This window comes from Hesperophylax consimilis, chromosome 14 (assembly GCF_061612785.1).
Source record: "Hesperophylax consimilis isolate HC1 chromosome 14, BYU_Hcon_1.0, whole genome shotgun sequence".
Lineage (NCBI taxonomy): Eukaryota > Metazoa > Arthropoda > Insecta > Trichoptera > Limnephilidae > Hesperophylax > Hesperophylax consimilis.
In genome coordinates, this window is record NC_142849.1 from 37,525,770 (window position 1) to 37,541,456 (window position 15,687).

The 15,687-nt window shown below is 36.0% G+C and overlaps 1 protein-coding gene across 1 annotated transcript in view; it reads left to right on the forward strand.

Annotated features, from left to right (window-relative positions):
• The window catches only part of LOC149418258 (cadherin-AgCad1-like), a 77,246-nt gene that overhangs the window by 54,375 nt on the left and 7,184 nt on the right, over positions 1-15,687 (forward strand). The window contains exons 14-24 of the mRNA XM_089639828.1: positions 1,157-1,331; positions 2,453-2,642; positions 4,450-4,591; positions 6,028-6,225; positions 6,987-7,102; positions 7,839-8,066; positions 9,000-9,125; positions 11,573-11,690; positions 12,760-12,854; positions 13,188-13,323; positions 15,141-15,248. Coding sequence (XP_089495954.1) covers positions 1,157-1,331; positions 2,453-2,642; positions 4,450-4,591; positions 6,028-6,225; positions 6,987-7,102; positions 7,839-8,066; positions 9,000-9,125; positions 11,573-11,690; positions 12,760-12,854; positions 13,188-13,323; positions 15,141-15,248 — 1,632 coding nt within the window. The remainder of the gene's footprint in view (positions 1-1,156; positions 1,332-2,452; positions 2,643-4,449; positions 4,592-6,027; positions 6,226-6,986; positions 7,103-7,838; positions 8,067-8,999; positions 9,126-11,572; positions 11,691-12,759; positions 12,855-13,187; positions 13,324-15,140; positions 15,249-15,687) is intronic.

Here is a 15,687-nt window from a genome sequence, read left to right on the forward strand (position 1 = left end):
AAAATCTTAGACACAGCGCTAAACTTGGAACTGACTCAGAATAGCCCCATTTTACAATGAATCTGAGGAGCTCCAATGTAGTCCATTGAACTGCTTCGTGGGCAGAAATGTTGGCGGCTTCTAAATGGCGCCTCAATCGTAATATCTCCAACACGATATCCTCTGCTGAAAATTCATCCTAAATTTTTAATAAATTTGGAATCATTCCACGAAGATCTCCTTCTGGTTATGTTACCAACGTTTTTGTCTGAACAACACTAAATATAACCAGAATAAAATCCATTGCCCTGTAACGATGGTCTAGTTCTTTGTAAAATCTATCGTGACATTCTAACATTGCTCTCTGCAGCTCGTCTGGTAATGTAAGACCAGCATCTCGGGCCATTTTCGCAGTGAGCAGCGCAGCAGTCTTAATAGGGAGATTTTGTGCGCATTATGTAGGCGTCAGACACAGCTATAAAATATAAAAGATGATCGCACGCCAAATATCGCTCTCCATACAATTCCATGAGACCTGTCACACCTAGCGCTTTTATGCGCAGATGAACCATATACCATCTTACGCCGTAACCGCTCCTGAAGTGATATATGAAAAGTTATCACCCCCACTCCGCGGTGAACAGGGGACGGATCTGCCTAAACGGGCGGATGACAGCTGTCAATTCAGTACAAAGAAATGGAATTTCGTGGCAGCTCTCTAATTCGTCTGACTCCTTCCCCTACACTAGGAAAAAATATTTTATAGCGTCTTGTGACTGTAGAAAAGATAAGCGCTCGCGGTTCAAAAGATATATGCTTGCGCTTTTATAGCTGTGTGTGACGCAGGTCTTATTTGGCTGCACAAGTGTGTTGTCGTTGTCACCCCTTGGTCCTTGGTACCCGGGGCGGACCGCCCCCCCGCCCCCCCGCCCCCCTTTTACGCCGCCACTGCCTGAAAGAACTGGCGGCGTCGGTCTATGACACTGGCATATAAAAGCTTGTGCCACGGCTACAGAAATGTCTCGATTTCGATGGCGATTATGTTGAAAAATAGTTATATTTGTGAAGTATCCTGTGAATTTCAATTAAATGCAAGCATTTCTCGATCCTACATAAATGTTGTAACCTTACTTTCTGGGTGACCCTCATAATAACTAGTTTGTGTTTCTTTTGACAGGTACGCTGTCTATTATTATTGACGATGTGAATGACAATCCGCCTGTGTGGGTTCCTGGAAGTCTGGAAACCAAACGCATAGTTCGAGAGCTCTCAAATCAGGGTGTATTCATTGGTTCCGTCCAAGCAACGGATGAAGATGGGCCTCTCTACAATAATGTCAAATATTATCTGAAGTAAGTACTATACAACTGATTTTCTTTAACAGCTCAAAATTTCAACACAAGCTACCAAATTATTGTAAAAGTAGGTGAGCATTATGATTTAATTGGAGAAAAGGTATAAATTGCAAGAATAATGCAGCCCTGCTAACCTGGCATATTTTTCAATATTGAGTTTTAGAAACCAATCCTTTGTCGATTGATATACTTCATTTAAGTCGTTTTGCAGCTGGCCGTAATGTATATGCGGGTTGGCAAATAATTTTGTATCATCTGCGAAACAGCTGGAATTCGATCGACCACCATAAAACGAGCATGTGCCTAGCATGGGGGTCGAAAAATCCTCAATGCATGTAACAAATAATTTCAATGAATAAAGAAACTTAAAAAAAAAAAAAAATGATGTTACGCAGATGTTACAGAATAAACAGAACTGGACCCAGAACTGATCCTTGAGGGACACCACTGGTCACATTTCGCTCAGTTGACAGCTGGTCGCTAATTCAAAATGTTCTCTCAGTGGGGAAGGATTTGATCAATTCGAGAAGTCGTCCTCTTATTTAGACATTTAAGTTGAACCAACCGTCTATCGGTTGGAACAGTATCGAAGCTTTTCAAAGTCAAGATATATTATCATGGGTGTAAGAGAACAATAGCACGAATATTATCGGGGCCTTAATATATTATTATTACTGCTAATGGAGTGAATTCGATTTCGCATAGTGTTTAGTGAGTTATCTACGTACAATGCTCGACCAATAGTTTCTCAAATTGTTTTGCAAGGGTGTTTGCCATGTCTATCTCACTGGTAACTGTTGCATTAGATAAGCTATAAATGTTTGTTTGTTGTTTATTATATGTTTGATGAATAATTTCACCAGAAGTAAGGAAAAATTGAGCTTAACTTCCTGTACACGGTGTGCGGAAATTCGAAGTACAAGCGGGGAAACTGATTTTCCGTCACCGTGTACATAAAACTTGAAAAAATAGGTTTACCTACCTAAAAAAAGTGCTCAAATTTAATTTAATTTTAAAAAATCTAGAACATCGAAAAATAGATTTTAATTACATATTCCAATGGATCAGTTGGTAAACTATATGAGTAGAGAGGACTGAGGTATTTGTAAATATTTTAGAGAAGGAAAGGACACCCCTGCAGGTCTGGTGGCAATTGACGAGAAGACAGGGCAGCTAACAGTGGACGCTAACCAAGAGATCACGTGTGACTACCCAGACCCAAGAGAAAAACTATTTTACGACATAACAGCTTCAGACTGTGATGATTATGGCGATGAAGAAGAAATGTGTTTCAGAACTCCAGGAAAGGTATAATCCTTTTTTATTTGAAAAGAAGGGGAAGAAATTCTGCGATGGAAAAAGGATCTGAGGGTCTAGCACGGTGAAATAGATAACTTTACGATGTCGGAACGGTAGGCCTAACTACCGATGATTTTATACCAATCCATAAAGCCCTATGTCAATACAGTTTGTACGTCATACAGTTATGTAAAAGTATTAATAAATTGGGAATTCTGAATTGAAATACTAACCTAAATATGTATTTACTTTATGGCACTAAAAATAGAGTTCATTAGTTAACTCGTCTCTTTATGGTGAGGAAAAGCTATTATTATTTACCTTTATAACACTGCATAATATGTATAATTGTATATTTATTGTAAAAAACATACAAATATTAAATAAAAAAAATAAAATAAAAAAATCTTGAGGTCTGAGCCCAAACAAATGTAGGATTATTGGCCCGAACGGATTAAACTCGCTGCGAATACGAATTCTTTCCATTCTAAGAGCTCTGTTCGTTAATAAGCCAGTTTTTTTTTGTGTACTTTTCATGAAATTAAGTATTTACCACATCATTCCATTCATTATTAAACCAGTAATTTTACATAAAGAACGATATTATTAATTACATATTGACATTAAGTTATGTTTATCAACAGTCAACCGAAGTTTAACTTACAGCTAAGAAGAAGTCGCATTAGATTTGGCGGGCTCTTTTGTCATTGACCGTGCTCTCGAATTTAGCTAACTGGCCGTAGATCCCTAATTCAGTCAATATTATATTGACATAGGGCTTTACCGATCGTCCGTGCTAGACCTCCTGAGGTCAGTGTGTCCAGGAGTTAAAGACGTGTGCAGTGGCGCACCCATGAGTTTAAATTACTTCAACTGGTAGATACTACTAGATCTTTTTCTCATAATTATTATGGGCTGCAGCTTGCGGCACGAAAATACAGAAACGGACTGTGCCTTGCGAAGATCAAAGAATTGCTTATGTGTTTCACCATTCATTGGACTGCACTTTATGGTTAGAAACATTTCCGAGACGGAATGTGCCTTGTGGCGTTAAAAGAATTTTTGTATTTGCTGTTTTTCAATCAAATTATTCCTGAAAAACGTACGCAGAGTGATACATTGAGATTTTTTTGTTAAAAACCATAAAAAAGATGTTTCAAACAATATTAGCGGCAATGTGACGGTTGGGACTCTTGTTGGGAGTTTAAAAAACACGCGAGATTTTCAGGTCCCCAATAATGTATCCTAAATTATTGAAATTGGCTTGATCAGCCAGAATATCTGTAAAATCTGTGTATGTTTGATTTTTATGACTTTATAATTAAAAATAATTGCATTTCATGCAATGCATATTTTCATTCTTTTAACTCATCCCCCCAAGACTGGGTGCGCCACTGGCAGTATGTACAGTACCATCTCCCCCACTGTGGGGCAAGGCAATGGGTCGAGCAAGTCTGGCTGGAAAGATCAAAGGGCAGTAGCATCTATCACCAAAACCTAGACCAACCTCACCCCATGAACCTGGGCGCCAGTCAGCAACCTATGTTGGGTATCCAACCAATGGTACCCATACACGCCTCCCAAATTGTAGTCTGCCCAGCTTTATCTACGAATTTCACTTTGTGTCACTTTCAGGTACAATTCTGTAAACAATTGGATGTTTGATAATACGAAGAGTCGACAAATAAACTTATTACTTCTATATTGTATACGGTTTTGGTCTCAGCCATTTCTCAGCTTGTGAACAGTTGTGAAAATGATAATTTGATATTGCTTTGTATCTAAGTGAAATTAATACTTCCCTTAAATATTTCAGGTTGAAATAGACATAATTGACGTGAATAATAAAAATCCGATAATAAAAAATGAAGATTTTCTGGACGTTATCGAAATTCTGGAAGGTTCCCCAACTGGAACTGTTATTGTGGATATTATTGCCTTTGATTTGGACAGAGATCGTAAGTATTATTATATTAAACCTAATTCAGAGAACACTATTTCATATTTATGTCATTCAGAATATATAGTCAAGGTATTTGAGAATGCGTTTGTATGTCCACATTTCAAAGGTTTCAATCTTCCATGTAAATGGTTGATTATGTACCCAGATTTCCAATTAATACTTTTGCATAGAAAAGATACAAAAATAAATTAAATAATCTCCATCATAATCTCCAATCTAAATGTATCGTCGGCGGATAAACATTATCACCCAAAGTCAAAAATCTAATTGTGCAGGAGAGATGAAAAAATTGTGTATCATTGGCGGATAAACAAAACCGTCCAACGCCAAAAATCTAGCCGGATGAGGAGACGAAATAAAATCAATAGAAATATAATTTACCAACCAAATTAATAATCGTGACACAAGAGCTCCTCATTTCTAATAACATACACATGACCAATGTAAAATGAAATTCATCATCATTAGCAATACAAAAGAATAGAGGACATATAATTGAACTAGAATGGTTCAAATACAATGAACCATTAGTCATAGGTTATGGCTGGGTACAAAAGAGTTTTTATCTTAACTGGGATTTTTTAATTTATTTTTTATTATTTAGTGTAAATAAGTGGGTACAGTGGTGTTATATAAATTACATATGGGTACAACATATATTTATAATCGCAATCTCACCAAAGAAGAAACTAGTTCTTGTGCTTGGTGAGCGAGCTACACTAATTATATATAATAAGAACAATTGAATCTTCTGGATCATCTATATGTGTAGGTGTACATATATAGGATTCTGTTACATACAAAATATTGAGCAATTAATTGAATGATTAGATACATCTCAATAAAGGAGAGATGAATATAGACTGATAGTAAATATAAATAAAGGGAAAAACAGGCAATTATTTAGTTAATTATTCCTGACAAGTATAACATCAGTTTGTTGATTTTTTTATTTCAATCGGAAGGTTGTTAAAATATTTTATTCCCACATATGTGCAAGATACAAACCATGATCTCAGTGCTTGTACAAAATGTATACAGTCTCTGCGCATATATGTAAATATCACAAAAAACTGCAGCATTTGTCTGTTATCATCCGTTATATCCATTATCATATATCAGTTACTGGTTATTACTTGAGCGGTCAGTAGCCTAGTTGACGGGCGTCGTGGGCTCAATTCCTAGTTGACAGGCGTCGTGGGCTCAATCCCGCTGCTAGCTATGTCTTCCACCATTGCACAAACAACATTTATAAAGATGGTAGTATGTATGTAGTAGTTTCACAAATATTATCAGGTTTGTCTTTCTTTCTTTCTGTTTGGTTAACGAAAGCATTCCCATTAATCTCAAAGTGAAACGTTACTTCTTGAGATGGATTCCATTAATTTACCGCTAATCCGATAATACACTACTTTATTTATTTTATTTCAGTGCCGTATAGAACTATAAATTATGCAATCAACTATGGTACTCAGGGTGGGGCGGAACTGAGAAAGTATTTCACGGTGGATTCTGCCACAGGACGAATGAGTGTCACTTTGGAAGCTGGAGAAGAACTGGATAGAGACGAGGGAGAATACAAATACTACATTTACACCATCCTAACTGATAATTATCTGCTGGAAGGGGGTAAGTTGTGCATATTTATCCATTTTACTTGGGATAAATACATAATACTCGTATATTTAAAACAGAACATTGAAGAAAAGTTATTACATAAACACATCTAACTTACGATGTATTTTACTCAGTTTAAATTTTGCCGGCAGTTGAGATCGGCCGTGCTTATTTTGTTTTTACACTTTGTTTTCACACTTTCGAAATATAAAAATGTTAAACTAAATTAATTAAAAAAAACCTGATTAAAAAAAAAAACAATTATTAAAAAACTCTAGCATTAAGTGGAGTATTACGATAAGAACGAAACAATTATAATAAATGCATTTGCACGTGACGAACCGACAATCCAGATAATATTAAGATACAAGCGTTGCCAAGCGAATGAAATCTATTTTACTATGCTAGGAGCATTTTTTGAGGTTCAAAATACAATAAAATTGAGACAAGTGCTACCAGCTACAAGCTATCAGCTAATCCGCTACGGATTCGCCGGCCCAGCTATGGGAACTAACTATGGTTATGGGTTTCTTGGCACACTAGAGGTTAAAACATGAGAATCGATGTAGAAATGTAAATATTTTGATCTTTGATTGAAACATAGAAATTAGAATTCGCAAAAGTACACACAAGAATTTTGATGCTAGTGTGGAAGGCCATAAGTTCATTATGAACACAATATTATACAGCTTTTGTTATATCGAAGGTAGGAAGAGCTTACTAGATAAAGAAAGTAAATTTTGCACTTAACATTTTCATACAATTTCTTTCAGATGGCTCGAGAAACACAAACGACACTATGATAACCGTTATTCTGTTGGACGTTAATGACAATGCGCCCATTTTCCCAAATGACCTATCCTGGAGCGTATCAGAAAATGAACCAAAGGTAAGTGATCTTATTCCATCAGTTAATCATGTTTTATCATTTTAGTTTTAACAAAATGCCCTAATCTCTCACTAATCCGCCGCCCCAACCCGGAACACATAAAACAGTTGCTGGAATACACACAATGTCCCACAAGAACAGAATTAACCCTGGTGACTGGTAAAATGGTTTAGAGAGAAAGCGAGCCAGAGTGTGTTAGAGTAAGATATCTTAACCCGTCGCGTCAGTGTACAAAGCCTGGTGCTCGAGTATAGGCATGCGGCGAACTACTGAATGTGACAAACGAATACCTATTATTAGTATAATTTAGTGCTTTCGACTAGTAAAAATAATGGCGGATTCTATAAACCAGTAGTAGTCAGAAAATCGGGTGGTGGAGTACTGCACATACAAAGTTCCAGACCTTCAACTATTCTGGTTTCTATTCTTCCCTTTAGTAATTCATCTGTCGATACAACTCACATTACCTTTTGCAATATTGATTGGATAATTTGCAGGTTGTATTAAAACTATTTACTATTTTTGAAATTGGAATATTAGGTTTGCTAGAAAAGCAAATGCCAATGTAAGCTATGATTTAAAAATGCCCCTTTAAAATAATAAAATTCAACATTTGATTTTTATAAATATTTAATTTATTATACACAACAGACAACGATAATGTGTCTAATTTTATAATTCTAGGTGTTGATATATTGATATGTTGATAATAAAGATGCGCGTCTTTTTATTTCAGGGTTTCCGATTGACACCCACGGTAGTGGCTACTGATAAAGATGAACCAAATACAGACAATTCCCGGGTGCGCTACAAAGTTTTGTCTCTGAAAGCCACCTCAAACCAGAACCCTGTGGATTTCCCACCAGACTTATTTGACATCTTGAGTCCGGACAATAAAACGGGCATTTTGATCACTAATTATCCACTCAAGTCTTACTGGGGAACTTATACAATTGAACTTTTTGTAAGTGATTTTTTTAAATAAATATTATCTCCCAAAAATAAACTTATGAAGCCCATTCCTTAGCTTTGTACATACACCGCGCTCTTAGTGTTCTTGGCAGTTAAAAGGTCAATTGAAATAAATTGTAACCGTAATGATATACGGTTTAGGCATGGGTCGCCACTCAGGATGGACCTATTTACATATCGGTAATAAGGCCTTAAATTACAGACATAAGCATTAGCCCTCAGAGCCTCAGCTAAAATGGCTTTCCCGATTACAATGGGATTCAGAAGATACCACCTTCGATAAATAATTATGTACATAGCTAGGTAGCTATGTAATTATCATGTATATATGTATCAAGTTTCTCTTTTTATGGACATGGAACAACAAAAATGCACATGACAAATGTGTCCGAACAATAATCGTAAAGGCCAAAACAGATCCTCCGTTCCCTTTGTTAGAATGGTCCGGTATTCGGTACGGTATAAAATATTAATTTAAAAAATCCTAACCCCTGAGAGACCAGAGAATAAAGGCAATAGTTTATTCAATAGATACAACTTTCTCTCTTTATTTTAACATTTGAAAAGCCAAGACGGCGTACATAATGTCCGGAATCCTGTGTGATATCACTCAGTTACCCATATATTTAACTGTAATGATATGTAAAATTTAACTATTCAACTGCTAGAACTGCTCCTTGCTAACTGGAGCCGGTGAGATTATGGCATCCCCAATTGTGAAGGGGAAAGAGATGGTCGAGAGGTAGGTGGAGAAGTATCTGCATATTCAGACCTGGTCACTAAACTCTCGGGTAAAGTCATTTCAAGCAACGTTTCGATCCTCAGTGGTGTTTTTTTATCAGTGTCTACCACATTTATTGTAATTATGGGGTTACTCAGTTTACCTGACATTAAATTAAACTTTTATTTGAATGTTTCCCTTTAGGCATATGACTTAGGAGTTCCTCAAATGGATTCAACCAAATCATTTGAGCTGAAGATTCCTCCATACAACTTTGAGAAGCCGGTGTTCATTTTCCCCACAGCAGGGGCCAAATACCGACTTAAGCTGGTAAGTTGGTCTTACTTAACTCTCTGTTCCTGCACTGAAATTTATATTATTTTGTAATGTTTGATAGTGTTAAAAATATCATGATGTTTAATCATCTTAACATTGTGCAAAAACTAATAATTGAAATTTTCTTAACCTTTCCCTTACTGAGCTAAAAAAATCCACGCGTTCCGGTGCTTGTAGTGAATACACATCTCAAAATAAGCGATATTCATAGCCAATAAATATGAATATTCATAGCTAATCGCTTATGTTTATTATATTTCATATCAAAAGTGATAATAATTGTAATTTAATTGCTGAAAACATGAAAAAACCATTGACAGATGCTAAAAAAACGTGCGAGAAGTCCACATCTAACGACGGTCCGCGATCAACTGGGCGGCGGCTAGCAGTGCTAGCACACACGCTATGCGGTCGTAGGTATCGATGGTCTAAATAAAAATACAACGCATAGCGAATTAAAGCAGGACATCAATAGCGTTTAATTTCCTCGCACACTCTTTGCGTAGCATTGTCACAATGTATTGGTGTAGCGATTTTTAACAAAAACTCTGATTTTTAATTGAATTTGAAAATTATGTAGAATTTTATTAGTGCATAAATGTATAACGGAGGAATACCTAAATCTGAACCCAGAATTTATTGTATTTGTAGAGTTATTAAAGTTATTAAAAGCAATGTGTAGTAAATACACACCACAGATAAGGAAAGGTTAGAAATCATTTTTACATCCATCAGTACTCACCATGAATGATTTTAAAGTCACAAAATAAAATATTCTGTTCCAATGCTCTCCACTTTACAAGTATTTAAAAAAGTTATTTTAAATAAAGCAATACAACATATTTCAGGCAAAAATACATGCTACCGATTCCGATATACAAAAAACTTTTCGGTTAACAGAAATACAAATAATACCAAGAAAGGAAATTCTTTAATAAATAACCAGAAAATATATGTCTCTTAATAATAACTGTAAAGAATTCAAAACACAGCTAAAAGTATTCTAAATAACTAAACAAATAACACTCCAATAGCTTTTTATGAGGGCACATCTTCAACAATAAATATATATATTAAAAATATATGTTACTGAGCAAAACAAATTATTATTATTATTTTATCAATAAAGTTTATATTTTTATGTAAATAAATTTCTTGTAAAAAAACACAAAGGTAAGTTAATAATAAGATAGATCATTGTAGAAATGTATTACATATTTGTGCAGCGCCCTTGAGGTGATTATGCACAAAAACGGCACTATGCAAATTATCCAAATATTATTATTATTTTAATTTAAATACATAAAGATATGTTACTGAACATAACGAATTTTTATTATTCTCTTATCAATAATGTTTATACTTTTGTATAAATAAATAAATATTTTTTTATAAATAAAGTACAACTTGATGTGCCCGAGAAATCTCAGTAATGTAAAACATATAGAACACGGGAAACGAAAAAAAATTGTTAAATACTTGATTTTTTAAAATAAAATATTATTATTTAATGAGCAGGCAACATTTCGCCGATGCTCTCATATCTCATTTCACGATAAGTTTATTAGATTACACAATATTAATTATCTTTTAAGTGAAATATAATCTTCCAACTGTGCATAAAACGAATTTGAGGTTCAAACACACATTATCTTATCTCGATAATTTATACAGTTTTTTTTCATCTACATATTAACAATTTGGCTGATGGTAAAATGACGTTGGTTCCTGATCCTGGCTGCTAACAAAAAACTGTCTCTGTAGTCCACTGCCTAGAAACATCCCAGCTGGCTGCTTATAAATAACTGTCTCTGTAGTCCACTGCCTAGAAACATCCCAGCTGGCTGCTTATAAATAACTGTCTCTGTAGTCCACTGCCTAGAAACATCCCAGCTGGCTGCTTATAAATAACTGTCTCTGTAGTCCACTGCCTAGAAACATCCCAGCTGGCTGCTTATAAATAACTGTCTCTGTAGTCCACTGCCTAGAAACATCCCAGCTGGCTGCTTATAAATAACTGTCTCTGTAGTCCACTGCCTAGAAACATCCCAGCTGGCTGCTTATAAATAACTGTCTCTGTAGTCCACTGCCTAGAAACATCCCAGCTGGCTGCTTATAAATAACTGTCTCTGTAGTCCACTGCCTAGAAACATCCCAGCTGGCTGCTTATAAATAACTGTCTCTGTAGTCCACTGCCTAGAAACATCCCAGCTGGCTGCTTATAAATAACTGTCTCTGTAGTCCACTGCCTAGAAACATCCCAGCTGGCTGCTTATAAATAACTGTCTCTGTAGTCCACTGCCTAGAAACATCCCAGCTGGCTGCTTATAAATAACTGTCTCTGTAGTCCACTGCCTAGAAACATCCCAGCCGTCTTCTGCACAAAGACATGAACATTGATCATGCTTACCTACAGTAATTTGTGTGTGTTTCTGAAACAGGAAAATGCTTATCCCGGAGCCCTGAACTACGTTATCACGGGGAGATTTGACGACATCGAGGCCAAAGATTCAGACGGCTTGGAGGGAGGAATCGTTACATTTGAAGTTGTTGATAAAGGTAGCCTTTTCTAACATGAAATAAACATATTAACAGAGATCTTAAATTTCGACATGCGGGGTTAATAAGATACCACACGCATATTATCACTATAAGGTTACAGATTAAGAAAGGAACGCTCGAAAGAAGTATAAGGAGAATATATGACGCAAATGTGAATGCTAGAAGAAGTGGGGGATGCCTTTTGGAAGACATGGTGCGATCAAGTGAACCAAACACTTGAGTAGGGCCGTGTCAAGAGTCATAATAACAGAAGGGTATTATGAATGTGAATGAAGCAAGGAGTGTGTGCCAAGAGTTGTTTGGCAGTCCGTCCTCTCTGCCCACCCCTACGGAAAACGTCATGATGGTCAGTTAGTTAGTTAGTCAGGCAAACCTTGTAGGTTATGTAGAAATACAAAAAATACCAACACAATAAATTAACTACTTACGCCGATGCAAGGATGATCATAATTTCAGAGATTTTTGGTACCTCTGTTGGCATCACGAAGGCTAAGTAATTCGAAATATAGATATTATATCGCTATTGCGTACAAATAGAAACGTTTTCCACAGTAGCAGAGCGGGGGGACTGTATTTGTTAGTTTGAAATTGTTTGGCGTTAGAGCGTTGGAGGTTAAATTGGACTGATTGGAGGTCTCATCAACAGGGATTGCAATTAAAGTAATAGTTTGTTCACTTTATCGCTTCTCCAACCAATAAAAAACACTTAAAATTTTGAAAAAGAAACTTAATTTCAAAGCATAAATTCTAAAGCTCATTGAGACACAACCAAAATTAGTATTTTGATTTTTTTTGTTTGGTTTCCACACAAGAGTCCCAACTGCCGGACACCTGTGACTATCGCATTTCCAATTTGGGGAATGTTGTGTAATAGGAAGGTAGAGAAGTAACTGGCTATTCAGATTTGGTCTTAATCAAAAAATGTGTAAAATAGTCCACTTTTAAATAATAATTAATTAATAATATAATTTATATTAATAATAAACTTATTTTATTTTGCCGAAATAGAGCTCTCTTACATCTCGATTGTTACATATTAAAAGTACAAAATAGTTTTTTTTTTCAGATAGCGCCGCTGATTTCTTTACAATTGATTCCCAAGATAATAACAAAGGGAGGTTGGTACTGACAAAGAAATTAGACGCCAAAACACAGTTTGAGGTTAGTTTAACATCTGTCACACTCAAACCATCTGTTAAAGTTCTATATTTGTACCAGCTCATCAGAAGATTCAGCTTAGCGGCGGATGCGCTGGATAAGAAGAGGTCGGTTGAGGAAGACCCTTTGACCTTTTCAGCTGGACTCTCGACCTGTCGCCTTGCACCTGGACACACTCTCCTTCCTTTCCATAAAAAGACCCTCCGCATGAATCCCCAAAGACGACATACACCAATAACTTGAGTGCTGTTTGGTTGATATCTCATTAAAAATCAATTTAATCCTTACTTATTGTAATGTATTTCACAGTTTATTTAATGAATATACATATTGCAGATTACAATCAGGGCTACGGATCAAGGAATAGACCCCGGGCCCCTTTATACAGAAATTACATTCACCGTCCTGTTTGTGGAAACGGAAGGCGAACCCAAGTTTGATGAACCGAGATCTGGCACAGCGAGGTTCACAGGTATCCAAAACGCTATTGACTCTTTGAAGGCGTGACAATTTCATCTGTATTTGTTCGTAAGACAAATAATTAAGTGTTTAGTATTATTTGTCGTATTTCATAAGGTTTGTAAGTAGATACTTGAATACCTACCTACTTAATTAAAAACCATATATTTTAGCAAATTTACAATAAGGACTTATACAATTATTCCTAAGAAACATCACTACCGCAAAGACAATTCTTTTTTCAATCTTTCTTCAGGCAGGTATGTAACATCGTATTAAAAATAAGAACCACTTTACTTTACTGAAACATTGTTAAAGTTAGCCATCTAGACAAAGTTAGTCATTTAGTCAAAGTTAGCCATCTAGTCAAAGTTAGCCATCAAGTCAAAGTTAGCCATCAAGTCAAAGTTAGCCATCTAGTCAAATTAAAGCTTGCTTGAATAATAAAGTGGATGCAGCAGATTTTAGAAACCAGAAACAAAATGCACACGCTAATTTAAAGGCAGATGTAATTCCAAACGACCGAGTTTAAACTGGACTTTGCTGCTTCAATTATAATATAACATTTATGAATGCTTTTTTTAGAAATTAAAATTAAGTTGTATTCTTCAAACATGGATTTAACCAAGTGTCATAGGATTAAAGAAAATAGAAAAACATTAGATAAAGATTTTAGAAATGGTTCAAATTATTAAAGATTAGTTAATTTTACATAAAAAATCGTATACAAGCTAAAATCTGAAATTTCACAATCAGTTTTAAATGTGGCTAAGTTTTGTTGTTCAGTGACTATATAAAACATGTGGACAAAATATTATGGTGTGTTTAAGTAAAGGAAAGCAAGAGGATAATAATAAGTAGCAGTGCGTTCTGGTCGCTTGCGGGCTCAATAGGTCGCGATTTCTGCAAATCTCGTCCACCACCTTTTACCAGACCCGACGGCTCACTAGCAAACACCGCCACCGAGAAGGCCAACTTATTAGGTAAAATATATGAAAAAGCCGAGGATCCGGCATCGGGGAGTACGGTGGGTCTTACGGGGGCTCGATGTCAATGAATATAGTGGGCCTGATGGAATACCTCCCCTGGTACGCGCAGATGCAGAGGTACCCTGCAGAAATAGCTCCAATTTTGACGAAGCTTTTTAAAATGTCTCTGAATTCTGGCTCTGTACCCTCTGGATGGAAAGAAGGATTATTCATCCTATTCCAAAGAAGGGTGATCGCTCCAACCCGGCCAACAACAGTCCCATAGTGATCACATCCATTCTATCCGAGGTGATGGAACGTGTGATCAACGACAAACTGCTCATATTCCAAGAGAAGAACAAAATTATTAACGACCGTGCCTCGAATATTACTGTGAGACTCAAACGGTTGCACTGGACATATCCAAGGCCAAGATTCACCTCTTCCTGACACTCAATAAACGCTGGCATCCCACAAGGATCGGTTCTGTCTCCGACTTTGTTATTTTTGCACATCAATGACCTTTTGTCATGTGCACCAATGCATTGCTACGCGGGTGATAGTACGTGATGGCTTTTTGTTTGCCAAGCCCCCGAAGGGTACACAAACTCCGACAGCCCGCAGATACTTTAATGTTACACAACTGCTCACCCTGCACAAATCTCTGTTGAATTTGGCCACCACCTCTGGTCTGGAGGCCCACAATACCTGAAAAGGGTAGTCTGTCTGTAGATTCCCCTATCTTAACTAGCGGCTTGAAATCTTCGTTTGAGAGCTCAGGAAGTTATGCTATCCTTGTTCTACCTGTATTACAATGGGATTGCTTTTTAGATTTTATCGCCAAAATATTGAATATTTTCAGAGTTTGAAGCCGGCTTGACACAAACTAAACAATTTCCTCAAGCAACGGATCCCAAGAACGAAGGCTGCACTGAGGACTGTGCTGAAATATATTATTACATCATAAAAGGTAATACATATTTACTTACTTAACTAACAAGGGATTAAAGTATTACATATTTACTTACTTAACTAACAAGGGATTAAAGTATTACATATTACATACAAGTCCAACAATAACGATTCTGGGATTATTTAACATGGAGTTAAATATATATGTACTGTTTGTGGATGTTTTTATAAAATAAATATGTTGATAAATAATATGTTCACAAATCAACAATAAATACTAGAAAGAAAATAAAGGCTTTATTAGATTTATAATCTAAATCCTGTGTAAAATTAATGTTTGAATGTCAGTGAAGGAGAATGAAGTGAGAGCAAAACAAGATTTATTTATCTCTCTATCAAAACTCTAACATTATATTAAGAAGATGTGGGTTTCTTTTTTAAACAAATCTGTAGTTTTATTCCGAGAATTTTGCACACTTGACCATGAGATTATGTAA